The sequence below is a fragment of the Haplochromis burtoni genome, unplaced genomic scaffold (assembly GCF_018398535.1).
Source record: "Haplochromis burtoni strain Fernald_Lab_line unplaced genomic scaffold, NCSU_Asbu1 Contig_145, whole genome shotgun sequence".
In the NCBI taxonomy this organism is placed as follows: domain Eukaryota; kingdom Metazoa; phylum Chordata; class Actinopteri; order Cichliformes; family Cichlidae; genus Haplochromis; species Haplochromis burtoni.
The window spans coordinates 286,716-308,537 of NW_024582506.1; the positions used below are offsets into that span (position 1 = coordinate 286,716).

Sequence of the window (21,822 nt, forward strand, 5' to 3'; positions counted from 1 at the left end):
TGTGTGTGTGTGTGTGTGTGTGTGTGTGTGTGTGTGTGTGTGTGTGTGTGTGTGTGTGTGTGTGTGTGTGTACATATGTATTTGCCACTATGCTATCGGTCATTCTCAAAGATCCTGTGACCTTGTTACCGCCGTCGGACCGCAGGTATGTAAGAAATCAAAACATGTAAAACTTAATTATAATAGTTGGTAATGATATTGTAGAGAAGTTGCACTGAATTTGTGTCTCTTGTCATATATTTTTAAGGCTTTGAATATGACTCTCGGGGCAGATATTTGTGAATGGAGTGATCAGATTTTAGAGAACGTTTGCGTCCTCTATAAGTCCTGAGTGTTGCCACTTTCACGGAAAACATTGGGGGCATGTAAAAGGAGAATTACGCCGCATTTTGCTGTGCTGTGTTGCTGGAAGGCTTGTGATAAAAGTTGTGTTTCGGGCTGAAATAAACGTGCTGCTTTACAGACGTTATATTGTCAGGTAAAGAGGCACAAATGGGACAGGGAATAGTCGCTGTGGGGTGGACAGCTGTGCGTAAATGGCATCCCAGGACTAGTCTGGTCATGTCTGGTAAATGTATGTCTGATGACAGACGTGGATCGACCTGTGTAGAGCAGAGGTCAGTTGTTTACTTTTATGAAGCTTTGTTCCCGTTGAAGGACGCTCTCTGTGCGTCTTAGGCCGTGCGCATTTCAGCACCACGGAGGTGGACAGCAACGCACAAAGGGCTCAGAATTAAAGGAAACCTCGACACATTGTTTGAGTCTCTTCTAAATTCTGGTCAGTGCTATTTAAATATAAAGTGAAATACTGCTAGAAGAAATATTTCATATTTTAAATACTACTTATATTCATGTTAAAATATGAAATGAAAGGCTCCTAGCTTCAGCAGCGACCGTCGATGTCTCTTTTAATACTTTGTCAACGTCACTCGTTACTCTGAACTTTGTGTCGTTATGGATTTTTTAATATATATATATATATATATATATATATCTTAATTTCTAGCAATTGTTACTACCCTTATAATTCATGTTTCATAATATGATTATATATATATATATATACTATATATATATATATCTTAATTTCTAGCAATTGTTACTACCCTTATAATTCATGTTTCATAATCAATTTAGGAATATTGCAGATTACATCTGGACAAACTAATGCTGAAGGGAAGGGAAGAAAATATTGTGAGAGTAAAAACGGATTTGTGGTGCTGTGAAGCCAAAGTGCACAGTGGCTTTAGGGTGTGTGGGGGGTAAAATGTGGTTAGCATAGGCTCTGATCATGTGTGCGAAAGACTGTGTGCCAGTGTGGTGAGAGGAGCGGGGCAGAAACTTAAACATGGGCAGTGCTTTGTGTTGTGCGACTTAGGTGAGAGGTGCTAAGGGTTATCGATACTGGGTGGGGTGGGTACAATTTTCATGTACACAAAATAAAACCCTTGAAATAGGAACAAGCCGAAGCTGTGGTTATATTTGTGATTACGTGACAAGCTGGTAGAAACATACAAATAAAAACATGCTTGTACCTTTTGGTATATTTAATATTAAACGTGCCAAAATAATCCAACATCGTGCACGTGAAGAGTCGGTGGGGAAACTGATATGCAAATGCGTGTGTGGTGCACTTTCTCTGCGTGTTTAAAGTCTTACAGATACAGACACGTGTGAACATTTTCACGGGGAAATTGTGCACGTCTAAATCCTAACTTTTTCCCTCTTTTTAGCTATTGGACTGCGAGGACGTGGCCGTGACGTGACTGTGGACTCTCAAAACATCTGATAGACCGTGTGCCTGTGTATGTGTGTGTGTGTGTGTCATTAGTAAAAATAAATAAAATTATATATATTTTAGAAATTCATTTAAAGACAATGTGATGCTACTATCTTTCTTACATAAATTAAACATTAAGTCTATTGTTTTAATGTTAAGAAATTGCCTGCATATATTTGTTTGAATAAACAGCCTTATGTCAGAGCCTGTGTGTTGATTATTATGTATTATTATTTAATTCAGCTATGTGATATTGGCTGTGTTGAGGTTGCAGGATGTAAATCGGTATTAAAAAATATTTTAAACATGTGTTTTTTAAAGATTACTTTGTAAAAGATGAGAATTTAACACGACATTTGTAAATGTATTTTATGTCTGCTGTATGTAAGGGTGATTGAGAGACAGCTAGTCACTATACTCTTAATTTTACCCTGTTTGAAGCTGTTACACAACTTGCTGCTCCTTCTCGTCAGTGTCACGTTGACTTCGATCTCTTCTCTTCTGTCAAAGAATACGAGCAGCTGCATTATGTCTACAAGCAAACAATCTTATTCGTATACTTTTGTCCCTCTGCTGAGTACATGACAGCCCTCGTTTTGTCTCGCAGACCTTTTATTTGTCACAATTTTACGTTTAATTTGCGTGTGTGTGAGAGAGAGAGGAAGCATGGCGGCAGATGGGTGTGCTGGAGACTCCAAAAGCTGCTGCAAATAGCCTTTCGGGGTCGGAGTTGGGGAAACAGAGCACATACTGCCGAGCTTAAAATCATGGCAGTCTGTTCTTGTGAAACATCTGGACTCTGTAAGCATGACTGGCTCATTTGTGTGTATGAAAATGTAGACAAAACAATAAAATAAAGCGACGGAACATTCACACGACTGTCTCAATGTTTATGTAACGCGCGCACACACATCTCATCCTTGCTCAATGTTTTGGATGATGGGGAACTTACTACGATCGGGCAATCTCGCGAGAGTGTGGCTAACAAGAGTGTGGTTGGGCATTGTAGTCTTCCCTTTTGGGGAGCACATTTTTGCATGTTACGACAGAAATGTCTGTGACGGAGTTATCTGGAACAAAGAATTTAATCGGGGCACCAAAAAACCCTTCGCCACACTTATCTCTGCATATTTAGTAGTTATCAGCAGTGTGATGCAAACAGAATACCTAAAATAGATGACTAACTCGGATCTAGCTAGGAACAGGCTGACCTCACTGATTGGCAATCACTTCAGCCAATAAAGCATGTCCAAATGCTCTCCATTGGGCGGGAGGACGCGCACATTTTTCACCAATGAGAGCATCCTTTCATTCATAAAGTGGTGTGGGCAGTTTTTTTTCGCAGGCGTGGGTTTGGAGGGTTTCATAATCCTGACTGAAACCGTCAAACCTGTTCTGGTGAGAGCCAATACCTGACTCAGGATGGGAGCTGCCGTAATGTTTGTCCAATCACTCCTCATCCCGGTCTCCCTTTGACCCACCCCATTTCATACAGAAAATCGAATGAATGGGGGAAGCTCTGCTTTTGACTGACGCGCAAAGGAGCCTATAGAGGGGCTGGATCAGTCGACGGGCACCTACTGCAGGCAGTGAGGAACAGGGAAGGGCGGTGCAGAGTAGGAGGTGGGCGGTGCACTTTAAATCAGGCTAGACAAGTGTTGGGGGAGTGTGTGTGATGCTACAACCTCCTTATAAAGGGACTCTCTCACGTTGTGGCTTGGAAATTAGAGCACATTGCCTAAAATTGAGGTCTCCACATACACACTCACACACACGCAGAGTCACCGAGAGCCGCTGCCGTGAACTGGATGAACGTTGAGGAAATGATCAGCTGGGCCGAAACGCCTCTCTTCTGGGTCGGTGCATTCACTGTGGCCTCCCTGACGCTGTGGTTGCTCTACAGGCTGCTCACAGGCTTTAGGATCTGGGTTTTGGGAAATGGACAGCTGCTGTCTCCGAAGCTAGGCAAATGGGCAGGTGAGTAGGGTCACATCAATTTCCAAGCCACCTACAGCACATTCACGGTCACGAAGAGGGCAGCTCAGAAGTAGGCAGGTGGACTCGGCTCGAGCACCAGAATGAGGTTATTGAGCGCAAACTTGACTTTGGCACACAAAAAACTGCGTTCTGCGTTTTTTCTTTTTTTGTGGATTCATTCAAGGGGAAGCTGGTGTTGCGTAACAGGCGCAGGTAAGCAGCTGATTGACTGAGAAGATAATGGTCCTTATTACCTCCAACTGTTTTCATTTCTTCTCACGTCAAACACAGCACACAGTCTCCTGCCAAGGGCTCCAGTCAGCGTTTTCAAAGCACATTTGGAACGGTGCGGGGATGCCCCACATTGGTGAGCCAGGAGCCAAATTGCGCAGGCTATGCGCACTTTTCACAGAGCTGTTTTATGTGGGTGAGCTCTTAGCCGGAGCACTACTGAACCACATTAACCCATCCGCATGATGTAGGACAAACCCATATGCTTAATTAAAACGTGACCTACATCTAGATCATCTTGCATGTCATTTTCAGTGGTTTACCCGTAATTCTTGAAACGTGCCTGAAAAATGTGTTCCCCTTCCACAGCATATTTATACTGGCGGCATTTTTTGTATTTCTCATGTCGCCGGTTTCTCACTAATCGGGTCTTCTTGTCCTGTCCTTCGGTTTGCCTTGCAAATCTTTCTCATAAGATTAATGTGTCATTATTGGATTTGACTGTATAATTTACACTAAAAAAAACGTTTTTGTCAAAACGGAAGTGACTTCGGAGTCATACCTAAGTGCGTTATGGTTTGATAGAGACTTGTCTCATAGGAATCGCCCTGCCATGGCTTGACCCACTTCTCTAGTCCCTGTTTGGAGAAGACTGCTGCGTCTGGAGCGTCTTGCTGCGCAGTTTGGCAGGCGCTCTCTTTCGCGTCGGGATAGGTGGATATTCTACCCCCTTCCTCTCCAAAAGCCAGGCGGATAATATAAATGCTTGTTTTCCTTTTTCTTTCAGTCACACAGATGTTTATCTGTACATTGTGGCGCACTTCTTGACGAAACCGTCAGTTTTGTAAAATGTATGTTTAATTGAGGCCCTTTGCGCCATTAGAGGGGCTGAAATGTATGACGCAAAGGTAGGGCGGTAGGATGCCTTTAAGAACGACTAATGCACGTTTTTAAGTGATTCTGATGGAATATGCGGAGGAATGTCGGTGCACACCGATGAGTCATGCGCTTGTTCATCGCTTCGTCATCCTTTGGCCATATAGGAATGCCACCTTCACGTCATCCCACCCACCCACAGTATGTTATCAAGTGCAGCACTAAACTTCGCATTAATCTTTTTCCTGCATTTTTATTTACCTCGAATGTTTCATTATACAGTTTTATTCTAGCACAGCCCATTTTGTGTGCGTTTCAAATAAATGTGATCTTCGTTATTTGTAAAGCTCCTGAGTTAGGGGCGTAAAGGATGCTCTAAACTAGAAGATTACATGGATCTTTTTTTTTTTTTTTTCTGGAAAGGATTCTTACGGAACTTTCCCACTCCGTCAAATTTGTTCTTCTCTTACGCTTTACGTAAGATGTGAACATGCCACTCCCTGAAACCAATTGGTGCCACCAGTCTGACAAGTCTGGCGTACGTTTCCAATCACAACGGTCGGAGATGGCAGGACGAAAACAGGTGTGCGCGTTAGGAGAGGTGGGGGCATGTGTGATCGGGATGAGGCGTGCGCCTCCGCCGGTTACACCAGATGTGCAGGTTTGGCCAGTTTAGGCAGTGGTCTGGTTTCTTTAACGCATGCACGATACATCGTTTTACTACCGGTCCCCACCTTTCAGAGATCCTTGTTGCAACAAGTCCTCCTCCTTCCAGCTATTGGATAGTGTGGGAAATCACTATTTATTTATACCCTTTGCAGTTGGGCAGCATGAATTTAATCTGTAGTGCTGTTCAGTTTTAGTTTCCTACAAGAACAATATGTCCTCTGAATTTATAACTTTTATCATTTTAGAGAATTTAGAGTTTCTATTTACTAATGACAGTGAATATTCCGTCTGTCATATACAGTTTCTTTGTCTAAGAACACATTTGAAACTGAACTGAAGTATTTGATCAGAAATGCAATTTAAACGTATAGCTTCTTAAACGTACGTGAAGTTGTATTTGGTGGGGGAGGGGGTCATTGTACTTTATTTTAGATGCATATTTCTAGAACGGGCTTGCTTTCTATAAAAATCTCAGAGGAGGCGACTAGTATTTCCTGCTGAAACGAGTTTCAACGTTTGAAGGTAGGTTTAGGTGAAGAACTTGCTTCCCCTTATATTCAGATATTAGTTTGTAAGTTTTTGTTTCCTCGTAATCACTGTACACGCTGTCGGTGTTGGGCTAAAACTCTGCTGCTCTCATATGCAGAGCAGAGCAGGGATTTCTCAGGAGTTCCTCTGCCAGTGGTCTTCCCCTTAGTGGATGGGACTCCTAGTGGCTGAACAGCAGCGCTGCAGTATGAGTCAAGGCGGCTTCCCCAGCCTCTCTATTGCACTGTTTTCACATACTCACCCTCCCCATCCCCTGCCAGTCTGAACCATCTCTACAGCTCAGTTCTGTTAAAGATATTCAGCAAAAGAATGGCAGCTCTCTAAAAGACATTTGAAATTTACATTTAATTGCCCTTTTATTTATTTTTATTTAGCAGCTTTTTAAGATTATTTGTGGATTCATGGGGGGGCATATTGCACAAATCTGCCTTTCAGGCATTTGATAACAGTTTAAAGGATTTAATATTTGGTGGTATAATGTTATCAAATTGTTTAGCATTTAGCATTGCTTTCAGTTCCAGTAGGGAAGCTTTCCAGTCTAACATGCAGCAGCCCTCGGTTTTCTGGTTTTTCTGCTCCGTGCTCCCTCCTCCAGTCTTAGCCCCCAGCATCCTGTATTATGTAAGGGAGCTGGTGTCGGTCCTGTTGCATGTGTGTAGATACAGGGAAATAAACTGAACCAAAGACATGCCCCCCCCCCTTTTTTTTGTTTTTTGTTAAAGCAAAGGTGGGGAGCATAGTGATGTTACATGTGCCCTGGAATCCACCCCTCCAGCCCTGTTCCCCCAATTCCCTTGACAGCAGAGTTTATTGAGGAAAATGGTCCCATTATATAAGAAGGATGCAGCCATTCATCAGCTCAGCACATGAGTGACAAAGGCTTGGGTCAGCACTTATGCAAGAATTTTGCTCAGTTCGGCTCAGAGAATAAACCAGGGATTGCGAGTTTATCAACAGACCCAGCAGGCAAACCAGAGTTTCAGTGCTGATTATTATGGGAGAGTAATCTTCAGTGCATTTTTTGTGAATAGACATAAGGCTTCATTCATGTTAAAAAAAAAAAACCATCCACATGTGTGAATGAAAGCCAGCTCTGTGTGTGCGTTTCAACTGAGGCAGGGTCTCCACTTTATCCTTGTGAATGTGCCTTCCCTTACTGCTTTGTGTGTGTGGGCGGAGAGGAGAACACTGCTGTTCATGTGATGAACACGCTCTGTGACACGTGCCTGAGCCAGGGATGTTGGGTTTAAAAAAAAAAAAAAGGGGCAGAGAAAAATCCTCTGCATCTTCCTCATCTCAACCCCCCCCACCTCACTTCATTTCACCCAGCTCCCCATACAGCAAGTGGGTCTGTTTATAGCTACAGTATATTCCTCTGAGTATGTTGGCTTCAGTTTTATTTTTGTTTCACAATTCTGCATCACTTGAAAATTAATGTATTGGGGTTTCAATAACTGAGGCTCATAGAAGAGCAGTTAAACATCTGATCCTTTCTTTGTATATTATCTGTATTTTGGATCCATTTGCGACTAAATTCTGACAGTTGTATTCTTGCATGATTGTTTGGCGTCTCTAGAACTTAGACAACTTTACTACAAATTTGTCTGTTGCTCCACTAAACATTTCTGCTTTCAAACTGCCACTTAAAGCCCTTAAGCTTTAAAAAAACTAGCAGAAATCCCTCCAAATGTTAAAATATGAATGAATTACATTTATTTGGCTGCAGTGTTTCTAGCTGAAGCTCCAGCACCTTCCAGATTACTGACATTTTAAGACATGCACACGTAACCAAGATGTAGAGATTGTGAAGTTCAGCAACTGTTATCTGAAAGCACCGTACTGGACCAGCAACATATTTCTTGTTGCTGGTTTTACTGCCTCGTGTCAGGTTACATCAGTAATTTGGTTGCGAGCCAACATGCCAGCGAGGCAGTTTGTTCAGTTTTAAGTGTCTGTTGAAATGAACTGCTAACATTTTGGGTGTCATTCTTTCTGGGTTGTACCTATGCACAATAATGTACTGTATCAAGTTTTAAAAAGGCCCAAAACATCATAAAAGACACCTCACATCCTGGCCACTCCCTGTTCGAACTGTTACCCTCAGGCAGACGGTACAGGGCAATCAGAGCAAGGACTAATAGACTCAAACACAGCTGTTATCCAACTGCAATAACACATCTGAATACTACAAAAAATGTCCATCACGCCACTCTTGTGTTAATCTATGCACTGCCTGAAGCATGTGTGTGGGAATGTATGTGAATGTTTTACTGTTACATCTTATTAGTATTTTAAGTATTCTATCTATTTTATTTATTGAATTTTATTGTTTTATTTATATTTTGATATTGCTAGGGATGATGCAATGATCGGGGACCATTCTTAATTTCGTTGTTCTTGTGACAATGACAATAAAGATTCTGAAGATGGGTACATAACTAACTGCTACATTTACACTTGTTTTAAAGATGTAATCAAGCATACAAGTGGTTGAAAGTTATCATTTTTCTTTTTTAGTAAGTAATAGAAGCATGGGTGTAATTCACTTTAGTTCTGTACAGCATGCTATTTCATTGTCCTTGTACCAATGGACTAACACCATTAAACACATGCTTTACGCTTTGTCTGAAAGGTGAAAACAAATCTCCTTACTGAACACACTGCACATTCAATCCTTGCCTTAGCAGCACACGGTCAAAGAGCAAAGTTTTTCCAGCTCAGAAATCATCTAGTCTCAAACCAAGTACTTGTGTGAAAAGAAATAGATTTTTAAACAAGGCATGTGACTGAAGGTGGGAGAGGGGGGACAGGACTATTTTTTTTTTTTTTTTTTTTTTTTTTTTGCTCTGTACCCAAATATAGATGCTGCTTCTATCTTTGGCAGCTCTGAAATACACATTCTCTTCTCTGTCTCACACCCACCCTCCCCTCATCTCTTCTCCCTGTTCAAGCTTATTTTATATTAACCATGTGACTTGCCTCCCCTGCTATTTAAAGCTGTGTGGGTGGGGGGATGGAGAATAGGGGGGGAGGGGTATTTTGGTTAAGGGATGTAGACTTTGGAGGAAGGGGCGGGTTTGTCTTTGGCTCTTCTGCTGCATCCCTCCCTCCGTCCCCTTTTTTTTTTTTTTTTTTTTTTGAGACATAGGAGGGGCTGCTCGTTGATAGGCAAGTTTAGGGTGCGACAGATTACATAACAGTACGTAACAGGAGTGGGGCATACAAGGACCGCAGTCTCTCCTCACTGAGAATCTTAATTGGGGGTTTGGTGTTGGTGGCGGGGAGGGTTCTGGGGAGTTTATAGAATTATTTTAGTTGTGCCCTCCTGTCTGCAAGTTCATTTTTCTGAGATGAAATAAGACTACACCATGCGGGTAAACACCCCTAAAAACTAATTATTTTACTCTCATTGTGCCAGTGAATGATCGGTATATTAATAAAGATTGGATGTTGTGTCTTTGTCCTTTAACAGCTGCTTACCCTCTCATATAACAGCTCATGCAATGCAGGTTAGTCTAAACCGAAGATCCTTTAAATATCATGAGATGAAGACATTGTGCTCTTTGTCTGCCGCTCACCATATCCTTTTTGTTTTATTTATTTTCCCCCTAGCCTGCAGTGCTTTAGTTGGTGTTGGGGCTTCAGTTGGAGAGATCGGGATGCAGCAGCAGCCTGGCTGTTGTGACAATGGTTGTGGGGGATCTTGTTGGTATTCAGGTGTTGCGGCAGGCAAGCAGGCAGCTCCCAGACAAGGCAGTGCAGGCGCTGCTATTTTTACTCCTCCTGCTGCTTTTTTTAGACCCTCGAAATAGTGAGCAGGCAGTGGCAGGGCTGCTCCACTGCTGAAGAGGGAGGGAGGGAGACGGAAAAGGCTGGGGGGATGTCAATACCTCAGGACATGTTGTGCAGCACTAAGCACAGCAGAGCTGCAGTGCAAACGCGCCCCCGTCAGGGCGCATCAAAGCCTACATGATGGACCACCCCATTTCAACACCAGTTTTTTCTGAGGTGTTGAAATGGGGTGGGGTGGGGGAAGACACACTGGGGGGGACTGGGTTCAGAGCTGAATGAGAAGCAGTGGTGCACACACAATGGTGCCAGCGTGTGGCGTCAATGTTACGGTCACTCACGTGCTTGCTTGCGTAGATCCTTCCTTGCGAAATTGCATCTGTGTGTCACTTTTGTTCACGTAAGAGCCATTCTCTCCTGCTGGGGGGGCCACTGGCACATGGGTGTCTCTGACTGAACTGTGTCTTTTGAACATTGTGTTCTCCGTACATAATTCCATACTTGTAAATTTCAGGTTATGCAGCTTAGCTCCACTTATGATGGCTCAAACACAAAATCTCTTAAAACCAGAAGAACAGTGTCGTCATCCCACTGTACTAGCTTCCCCATTCTTCACACGGGTGAAGACGCACACGTACACACATTTGACTGTCACTCAGTCCTAGGAAATGCTTATTGAGAAAATGGTCCTATTATATAATGGGTGGGAGGAGTATAGTCATTCATAAGTGCAGCACGAGGACTTGGAGAGTGCGGCGAGGGGGCATAAGGCCTGGGGAAAGTGTGCAGGGTGGACTTGGTTGTCTGATGCACTGTGGAAAATCACAATTCACAGTATGGGGACCTTAAAGAGTTCTGATGAGTTCTGAGTATTTTTCTCTTTCATTGTTGACTTTAGTATAAAAAAGTTTTGGGGGTTTTTTTGGTTTTTTTGTTCCCACTTTCCTGTACAGCAAACAAATCACATCGCCATTATAAACTTTAGGTTTCCACTCTCTAATCTCTAACTCCAGAATCATTGCTCATCAAAGGGAAGATAGGCCAAATGGGTTTTAAGGGCAGGAAAAAAAATGTTAAAGGTTTTTGTATTCTTGAAATGCTTGATATTCATAACCTGAACACATGTATCTAAGCGATAGAGCAGATGAGTAATGTCATGTTGCAAAAGATGACGCATTTGTAAGGCATGCAAATGTATTCTTGCACAGGATCTTCTTTCAGGTTAAAGTTCAAGCAGCGTTGATGCGTACGCATTTCTGCTGCATTTTTGATGCATTCCTGCATACAAGTGTAATCTGCAGGTTAGTCATGCAAGAAAATGATATTCGTGTCCCAGCTGCCCATCTGTGGGGTGAATTTTCCCCAGTGTACTGAAACTCAACTGTTTCATCTAGTACTTTGGTTTCAGCTGTCATTCTTGTCATTCTTGGTTTCATGGCTTATCAGTTTGTCGTCCTTATTTTTTTTTATTTTTTTTCTCTTCCCCCTTTTTAGTCAGGGCTTTTCCTCAAATGTTGATGCAAGGTGTTTCAGAAAAAGCTTTCTCTCTCCGTTACCTCCAGCAACCTTGTAACTCCAGCTGTGCTCATTTCTGTCATCTAAAATAGTTTCACACTCATCTTTGTTTGAGTTCATTATACTTGAACAGATGAGAGCTAAGATCAAAACTCACATGAAGGTCATCAGGAAAGAGGCTGCTGATCCAGTTCTCGCTAAGCACGTCTCATGGAAGGATGATGTTTTCACTTACTGTTATATTGTGCGTTTATGGCTTTATTTAAAAGAATAAGGCCTGTAGCTCACAGGAAATAAACCCCATCTGTTTCAGAATGTACCACAAAATATATTTTTATAGACATTTTTACCTTGCAGTGGCTGTCTTGTTGCCTTTTTAAGCTGCCACCTGCATCTGCATCAAGAGCCTGATTTGGTACATCCCATGCCCATTGAAGCTTTTCTGCTAGGAGCATTTCATTCGTAACATAGGGGGGACGTTTAAAAATAACCAGGGATCTTTTTCACTTCCGACTTTGTGCTACTCTCTCTCACTCCTTTCACTCCCCTTTATCCCCTCTACCCTCCCCATCTCCCTCTCCTCCACCGCAATCCCTATTCCGTGTCTTTCTCCTTCACTCAGTCGCTCTCTTGCTTCACTCCTGTTCTATTTTTAGCCACCCCTAGGATCCCTCCTCTCCCTCCCCACCACTGCCACTCTCCCTACCCCACTTCCCCCTCCTCTTTCTCCTGCTCTATGTTCGTCATCGCTCCCTCCTCTCTGCATCCCCTCTCTCATCTTGTCTTTTTTTTCCCAGCTCTATGCCAGAGAATGTCCTGTGCCTCCATTAATCTTTCATCATGCCTTCCTATTATATTAATGATTTACAACTATGTGCTTGTATATTTGTAAGTACCCCTCACACTCTCACAGCCTTTTTTCTTTTTTCTTTTTTTTTTCTTTTTTTTTTTTCCTTCTTCCCCCCTTCCCTTCTCCCCACAATCCTCTATCAGTCAAGCAGAGGCTGGGGTTGATGGGCAGTGAAGGTTTAAAAATAACAGTTTGCTTTGCAAGGTGAGGGGAAAACTCACTCTAACATCAGCCTCAATCTCTGCATTGTGGTCTCCTTGTGTTTTTGGCATTTCTTCATTAATTTTTTTTTTTTTTTTTTTTTTTTTTTTTTTTTTTTTTTTTTTTTTTTTTTTTTTTTGTTGATCCTCTCTGCTGTTGCCAAACCATTTCATTTTTGCTGCTTTCACCTACAATTTGCAATATATGCACCCCTTGTGCATATACTCTTAATTTGAAAATCTGTGAGTATTTAAGTCAAAATGGACTTGACTTATCGGAAAAGCTGTCGTCATAGAACTTAAAGCAAGGCCTCCCTAAACGGCAGGTGAATAGTATTGTAGGGCGTGTCTGCCACATAGATCAGACTTATGTACATGTCGTTCAGAGATTGACATGCAGAGATGACGTCCGATAAGATGGTGACAGACTGACTCCGTTTTGCAGTCACCTGCTGCTTCTGATGATGTATTGTGGCTCATTCAATTTAGTTTACCTAGATTGGGGAACTAGTTATTTCAGTCCTGAAGTCTTCCTCATTATTTGAATACAATTCAACTTGACCCCGGCCTTGGTTTGTCACTGTCTCAAGAGAATCTGTACTGAATCCTGGCTTCTGTTTCTCTACAGTTGTGACAGGAGCCACAGATGGAATCGGGAAATCCTATGCGGAGGAGGTGAGGCTCCCGAACCCTTATTTATTTCATTTCTTTCACTGAAAATCTATGACTCATGCACATGTGTGTGTGTGTATATACATATACACCATGTACACTCATAGGGGAGAGCTCTTAGGCCTATTAACATGTGAAAGTCCTCTCCTCTCTCTCACACATCACACACACTACATCACACACTACACACACACTCAACACACACAGCACACACAGCCACATCACACACACACACACATCTTCTCTTATTGTGCTGTACAAGGTAACAGCCACACGTTGAATAGGGGCTACCCTGCCACATGTCTTCGCACATAACAGAGTGGGAGATCCGGCTGTATCATGGTCATGTAGAGCCTTTGACTCGTACTGTTAGGGCTACAATGCGTCTTGTTGTTTGTCATGCAGTGATGGGCAGCATTTTGTTCCTTAAATGTTTAGGTATATTGGTAATTGTGCACAAGCACTTGATAGAAATGCCACTTTATTTGTGTATCGGTTCAAAACAATGAGATGCACACCGGATTCATTCCAAGGGCTCGACCTGTGCTATAGAAGCAACAAACAACATAAGTGGTCAACAGGACAAAGATCTGAATTGTCACAATCGCTGGTCTAAAGCCTTTTTAGTTGGAAGGATTTCCACAACACAGTTGACAGAACAAATGTGTTCATATATGAAAGTTTGAGTCTTTGTACTGGATACTTTTTGCATTATTTTTGTATGCTGGGTTTCCTTCTTTGAAAAATTATTATATTGTAAAACACAAATTTGCCTTCTAAGCTTTGTGTGGTACACAGTTGTAGTCACAGCAGTCCAAATTACTGCTGTTTAAAGGCTGTTCCGACCTGATTTGTTATCTGAACTCTTGGAAACTCTGTGGGTTCTTCAGCTGAAAACCTTTTGCTCATGGTTGAAGTTCTGATCACCAGCAACAATCCTCCACCTTAAATTTATTTAAAGCAAGGTTGTGTACTCTGCACATGTTTGTGTGCCAAGAAATCACTGTGCGCAGTGAAAGTGGTTTTACAAACAGAATTTCCGGAGAGTGACATTAAAAAGCTGCTGTGGAAGCAATGATGACAGGTTTGAGAAGATGATCTTGAATGAAAGAATATAATAGACTAACAAAATCTGTTGCATTCATCTGCAATGCTACAGAACAAACATTTACAGCTAATGGCTTGTTACCTACTGTGACATTGTCCTCTGTGTGTTGAAAGTATGGTTGAACTTGTGTCACTAACTGTTTTTTGTGCTCTAGTTGGCTCGTCGAGGATTTGCCATGATGTTGATCAGTCGTTCTCAGGAGAAGCTGGATGATGTGGCCAGGTCAATTGGTAAGCGTGCATAAAAGTGTGCGTGTGTGTATTTGTCTCTTCAACCTGTTCAGGGTTGAGAGCACAGCGAGTGGGATGATGAGGATGCGTGTATGACAGTGCAGTGCTGCCTGTCAGCTACAGGATTTCCTTTCCTCAAGTGTTTAGATATTGAAAATGAGGAGTTGGACTTTAGCCAGAAAGTTTACTTATTTTAAAACAAAAAGATCTGAAATGTTTCACTTTGTTGGGGAAGGTACTAGTGTGCATATTCAAAAGAATTTGTTTTACAGACTGTAGCATTGTTGAGAGCAGTTTCACTATTTAGATTTGTTCTCCAAATCCCGCTATATCACGCTTTGTGCACCCTGCCAACTCAAGGTTTACTCTGCTACAACACTGACCAACTTGTAAGCACACAGAGCAGGGTGTGTTTTATTTCCTTTGTGGATTAAGGCTGACGGCTCAAATATCTGGCCTGATTGAGGAAACTCTCAAACGTATTCCTGTTGCAATATGTTTCACACGGATGAGGTTTCCCCATATTTGAGTACATGATGAATGGTAAATGAGTGTCCGTATGATTTTGGGTGTGGGTGGATAAAAACTTTTGTCCTCTCCTATTTTGTCCAGTTGCCAGATCTAAACAGAGACCCCCACCCCTTTTGCTGTTTAATGGTGTCCTCTCTGCAACTCTCTTTCCATGTCTCTGACGTCTCCCACAGCGCAATTTCCCCTGTCGTGCTTAAAGTCCACAGAGGGGGCTGATGGGTAGTCACGAGCAGGGTGCAGCGTGCCAAACTCTGGCACTCCTCCCTCACGATTAATCTGACAAAAATGTCCCTCCTTAACATGTAACCAAGACAACCCACCCTGTCCCACCTATCGTCAGGGGTTTTTGTTTTTTTTCTTCTTCCTCTCCTACTGCAGTCATTTCATTTGACTCTCGATGGCACTCATCAACCACGTCAAATTACTTATCCCGTTCAGCAATCAGTGAATTAATATTTGTGCTTCATCACCACATCACCAGCCGCGTTTAGCAATCTCACTGACAGTAGCTATGATGGCTAATGATAATCTGAAGTCGATAAACATTTTTCAGAGAGGCCCTCTGCTTCTTTTTTTTTTTTTTTTTCTCTTCCCCCTGTAAATCTCGTCTCAAGTCTGACTGCACACACACTGACACACTACTGGTTTTGGCCAAGGCACATCAGAGGAATTTTCCTCTTGTAACTCCCTTGGCCGCCTATCAGCTAAACGAGTCTTTGGACAAAATTCTAATTGCAGCAGGCACGTCAAACATGACGAAGGAATGGAGGGGAGGGTGCATGACGGAGGGGGAGACCAGCAGGCTGGTTTGTTGGTGCACAGTGCCCTCTGCAGTTGATCCGTCACAGAGTGGTTTCATGCTGCTATCTACGTTCATTTGAAGGTTTTGAGACACAGGGCTGCACTGTTGTTGAGCCGTGTAATGAGCTTTTAAACAAAGTCCTGGATCATTTGTGAGACATAATATGAATATTTGACGTGAAGGCATCACCCACTTGCATGAATGCTTTTAAACAAAACCTAAGTCATGCATCCTCCTTGCCTTTTTTTTTTTTTTTTTTTTTTTTTTTTTTTTTTTTTTTTTTTTTTTTAAACTGTTGTCACTTGTTCAATACAAATTTGATATATTATTTTTTTTTTTTTTTATGGTTTTGGGTTCTGGGGGGTTATGCTTCCATTCCTAAATATCACTAACTATGAATAACTGAAACGTGTGTCTGCTTCACAGAGGAGCAGTTTAAAGTGGAGACCAGGACTATTGCTGTTGACTTTGGCAAGACTGACATCTACTCGAAGATTGAGGAAGGTCTGGCTGGTCTGGAGATTGGAGTTCTTGGTAAGGGCTGACTGCAGCTTTTCTTCTTCTTTACCTTTTGATGAGGACAGCATTAAGAGGCTTCCTTGATCTTCACTTTACTGTAGACAACTTCACACGGCTTCTCTTTAGATGTCAACAAAAAAATGGACATTCCCCTATCATATACATTCAGTCATCATAAATTGCTTCCTTAGCATGTGGGTGCGATGTTCATCAAGCCGTGCTTATTATAGAATTTGAACTTGATATTGAAGATTTTGGTGAAGGCAGATGTTTCATTCATTCATGCATGTGCGAATCAATCAAAAATGAAGTTGGTCTGAACTCGATACTTCTGAAGAGCAGGTTTAGGCACTTTTTTTTAGTTTAACATTAAGGGCAAAGCTGGCGACTTGTACTTGCTTTTCAGTCGTGTTTAGCGGTGTTGGGTCCTCTTCAGCATAGTTTCATAATAATTTAGTCAAGGACTCGTTTCATATATTCCACCTTTCTTTTGTTTGTCCTGAGATTAATCTTCATGTGTTTCACAAAACAAGTGTTTTTAAACTGACATCTCAAGGCATGTTACATATTTATAGATGCACTTTTGGTTCAGCTGTTTTATTTTTTGTTTTTTTGTTTTTTTTTCTTTTTTTTTTTTTTTTCCTCCCTTTATTGCTTAGGCTCCAGAATTCACACTGTCATTTTCAGCTTTACATTTAAGGAACCCTTTGTTCTTTTTATGATACCAGTTGTGCTCTACTGGTTACAAGGTGTGGCTGTGTCTACTGTGGAGTTGAATGCCCGTTTCTACCTTTTTTGCTTTTGCTGCCACCTAGTGGTGAATAATTGAGGTGGTTCCAGTTCTCCAGCTATATGTAATTGAATTAAAATAGCAGAATAATTGATGATTGCTCCCCTTTTGTCATTAACAGTTAACAATGTTGGTGTGTCTTACCCCTACCCGGAGTACTACCTCCACATTCCTGATCTGGATAACGTGAGTAATCTTTACTTAAAGATGGGAACTTTAAGTTATTGCATGTTTTCTGTGATTGCAAGTGTAAAGTCCCAGTATTTTTAGTCTTTCCTGCTCGTTTAAGACATACTAAGTATTTGTTTCTACAACTAAGAGCAGGCAATCAACACAAGTGGTGCTTTTTTTTTTTCTTTTTTCTTTTTTTTTTTAGTTCATCACAAATATGATCAACGTCAACATGACCTCAGTATGCCAGGTAAGTGTGTTTCTGTCTGAAAAAAATTTCCGAATGGATTGAGCCCAGTGATTGCAAACTACATACACTTATGCATGTACTTGGTGTTTTGGGGTTTGTTTGTTTGTTTTGGCTTGGATTAGTTTTTGTATGGCTCAGGCTTTATTTCCCCCTGTTGTCATTGTTCTCTTCATTTTCATTTTCCTCTTCTGCTGTTCCTACCATGGTACCTGCAGTGTCTCAGTTGTTCCCAAAGCAACGGTGAACTACACCAACGCTGTCTGTGCTCACCACCCACGCATCTCTCTCTCTCTCTCTCTCTCTCTCTATTTCTCTCTCCCTACTTTTAGTATTTCTTTTTAAATAAAAGTCTATCCTCTGTTTTGCCCCCCCCCCCCTTCTAAGTTGTCATTGTCTTTGATTTTTCACTGAACTTGTGTTATTATTTTTTTAGATGACCCGTCTTGTGCTACCAAGAATGTGTGAGAGGTGAGTTATATGATGGGGCTTCCATGTTTTGCGACATTACTGCAGTCAAAATATTCCTGTAGTAGATGATGGATGGTGGCACCGAGCTACTCAGGGAATCTTTATATTTAACAACACCCCTCCACCCTTTTCTTTAAGAACGGTATTTAGGAGATGACTGTAACAAAAGATGGCTCTTTTTTGGGGGGGGGACAAGAAATCTTCACCTAGCATTTTCCATGACTGCATCTCTTTCCCTCTCCTCCTTTGTTCGCAATGCTGACAAGCTTTCAATTCACACAAAGTGCTCTTCCCACCCGATTGGCTGCTGCGTTCCCATGTGATTCCTGCCAGCCAATGGTAGTGCAGGCACATTTGGTGCCGTGTGAGGCTGGAGCGTCTCCACTACATCACTGCAGCAACCGGCTGCCATGGCAACGCAAACAGCCACTACCACACTGTTTTAGAGTGTGTGTGTGTGTGTGTGTGTGTGTCTGTGTGTGCGCAGTATCACTTTGTAATTGTCGGTGCAATAAGCATGCATAGACACAGGGCTTCCATGGGTAAAAATCTTATTCTGTGGATTTGATGGTTAAAAATAAGGTCTTAAAGTGTAGCCATTGATCTGTGATCAATGTTTCAGGAAAGCTTTTTAATGTAGGATTGTCATGATACTGAAATTCCAGGTTTGACTTAGGCTTTGTTTGCTTGTTTGTTTTGATGTGGCAAATATGCAAGTAAAAATCAACCCTGTAATGTGTAATTTTAAGTGATGATTGTTCCTGGAACTTGATGATCTCTGTGTGCTGTAGCCCAAAAAGAGCCATCTTCATTTCACATACAAAATAAGTTCAACATCTACCTTCCTGTGCTTTCCCCAGGTCCAAAGGTGTTATCCTAAACATCTCCTCTGCCAGTGGCATGTACCCATTGCCTCTGCTCACTGTCTACTCTGCGACTAAGGTATGTACAGTGTGTTTGGCACTTCTAAAGAGGCAAGACTTCTTTTCTAGGAAATGAGAAGATGACCACAAACTTTTCTTTTTTCTTTTTCTTTTCTTTTCTTTTTTTTGTTTGTTTGTATATTTTGGACTGTCTTAGTAATTTTGGCGATCTTTCATTCGTGCAGGCGTTTGTGGATTTCTTCTCTCGTGGCCTTCAGGAGGAGTACAGACGTCAGGGGATCCTCATCCAGGTAAGTAGAGTCTGAGAAACATGACAATCATTGAAGCCTGGATATGAGTCTATGATCTATGAGAGACTAACTAGGAGCTTTCATTATTTGTCAGCGTGTGTGCACATTAACTTTTAAAAATGTTGTACAAAATCATGTAAAGGTCATTAAAAGCTTTTCTGGACTTCACTCTTTTGGACACAAAGTAAAGACTGGAGTGGCTGTTAGACCAAAGTCAGTCAGCCCTATTCTTGAAACAGAATCTTGCAAGTTTTGGAAATCTTAATGCACTTAGGTTTTTAATAACAAAGTTAAACATCTTTTTTCAAAGAGTCTTCATTGAAGGAGTAATGAAATGAACACACAGAAGTGTTCTGCTTTTAATGAGAAGCATTTTTTTTTAAACCTGATGTTCCACATAAAGCTGGTTTGTTCTGTTTTTAGAACTCTGTAGTCTTCACTCATGTGCCACCTTGTGGTTGGACCAGGTATAGGAGTTTGAGTATAACACAAAGTTCAGGGTCTGCCTTTTGTTTTTTCCTTGCATTCCAAATCCTCACTTTACAGCAAAGATTTTGTCTTTGGGGTTAAAGAGCATGTTACATATTAGATATGGCTTACCCGAAGTTAGTTTAGCTTTCGTGATTTAAACAGTCTGCTGGGAGTGCTTTGCATATTTTCTAAGCTTGCTGCTTCCTTTTTTTTTTCTTTTTTTTTTTTTTCTTGCTCCTGCAGAGCGTGCTCCCCTTCTTTGTGGTCACTAAAATGACTCGTATCAAGAAACCCACCTTGGACAAGCCCACCCCAGAGCGCTATGTAGCAGCTGAGCTCGCCACTGTGGGTCTGCAAAGCCAGACCAATGGCTACTTCCCTCATGCTGTCATGGTAAGAGATGGCAACCTCAACAAAATTAGTAATGTTAATAGATGTGCAAAATGTTGGGGCCCAAATGAATAATTCTTATTGAAAAGCTTGAATGCTGAACACATTTTAAAGTTGCAGTTTAAATTCATTTTAATTGTGAATCCAGGGCTGGGTGACCACCAAGCTGGTTCCAACCAGCATTGTTATCTTCCTGGGAGCCACAATGAACCGCCTGCAGCGTACGGGATACCTGCGGAGGAGGAAACTGCGAGAGCAGAAGAACGGACAGAGTTTGAAAACTGAATAGGACTGTGGCTGATGACGCTGCCAGCAGCCACATTGTTGTGACCCACTGCAGCATTTAAGGAAGAGGGGAATGTGTATGATTTATCCGCCAGGGTTGCCTGAGATTTCACCTTTTGTGCCTACAGTAAATTTGCACATCAGGGCACATGTGGCTCTGACTAAAACTGCAACCTTCTATCCTTATATTTATCTGGGCAGACATGACCAAAGAAGCTTGGAAGTGAAATGAGGATAAAATGCTGCTTTTGGAAAAGGACATTGATATTAGTCACTGACACTGATGGTGGAAATGATACAGCCAAAAACAGAGGGATTTGTTAACCCTGCTGTTGTAAGCAGTGGAAAATGGTGGTGGGCATCTTTTTATATACATTTATAGGCTACACCAATCAGCCACAACATTAAAACGACTTGCTGAAAATTGATTAGGTATATCTTGTGCTGTTAAAACTGCTCCAGACTGTCTGCATGGACATGGGACCACTGAATTGTTTGCAGCAGATTATTTGGTGCTGTGGGTTGAGGACTGGTGCGTCTGTGTCAGTCTTTCTGGCATAAACCATGAATGCTCATTCAGATAAGGATCTGGGGAATTTGAAGGCCGAGTCTATATCCTGGACTCTGCTGTATTCCTTGAACTTTTCCTGAGCAGGTTTATGTATTATGGCAGGACGCACAGTCTTGCTTTAGGGGCCTTAGGGGTATGCTCGGTCTGCATAAATGTTTAAAATTTATATTGTGGAAAAATAATCAAATTTATTCACCTTACTTGGTGGTTTAAATGTTGTGGCTGAACGGTATTTATGATCTATTTATTTTATATTTGTATGAACACAGAAGCCAAACTCTGACTTTAAAAAAAACAACAAATTTTTAACTTAGTTCTATTTACAAATCATTGAGCTGTTAAATGATGGCAGTGCCTGCTTTCTGTTGTGCCAGTTTATTTGCACCACTGAGCTCATCTTATGTTGCCTCCTTTTCTTTCTTTCTTTCTTTTCTTTCTTTCTTTTTTTTTTCTTCTGATTGAATGTTTAAAATGACACTTTGTGGTGGGTTTTTAATTGCATCAGTGTAATATTTGTTCTAAGCCAAAGCATCTGATGGTTAAGTGCCTTTCTTCTGGCATTAATGATGGAAATGGTCTGATTTTGTGAACGGGTGCTTAATGGTTCCATTTATTATGAAAGGATGTTAACTGATGCTACGTCCAAAGGAACTACTGAATTGTTCTTTTTCTTACTACTCTAATCAGTTTTTTTGTTGGTTTTTTTGTTTGTTTGTTTTTTCCACTGTTTTTTTTTTTTTTTTTTTTTTTTTTTTTTTTTTTTTTTTTTTTTTTTTTTTTTTTTTAAATCTGATTATGTTGGATAGATCATTCATTGTGTGGCAAATTTACATCCAGTTAGAGTTGAAATGACAAAGTGGAACATTTTTTACATGAAGACTGGTTCACATGACACCAAATGTTGGCTGTGAAAATGGGGGAACTGTTTCTCTTTATTTCCCAAATCAGTCCCCA

The 21,822-nt window shown here is 41.4% G+C and overlaps 1 protein-coding gene across 1 annotated transcript; it reads left to right on the plus strand.

The window, feature by feature from the left end:
- The first annotated feature begins 3,444 nt into the window (after positions 1–3,444).
- On the plus strand, positions 3,445–21,599 carry hsd17b12a (hydroxysteroid (17-beta) dehydrogenase 12a). Its single transcript, XM_042224664.1, has 11 exons — positions 3,445–3,757; positions 13,065–13,111; positions 14,371–14,446; positions 16,206–16,313; positions 17,210–17,274; positions 17,465–17,509; positions 17,943–17,977; positions 18,838–18,919; positions 19,086–19,151; positions 19,866–20,015; positions 20,161–21,599. Exons 1-11 carry the CDS (start codon positions 3,589–3,591, stop codon positions 20,299–20,301), a joined length of 984 nt encoding a protein of 327 aa, XP_042080598.1. The 5' UTR covers positions 3,445–3,588; the 3' UTR covers positions 20,302–21,599.
- The last annotated feature ends 223 nt before the right edge of the window (positions 21,600–21,822 follow it).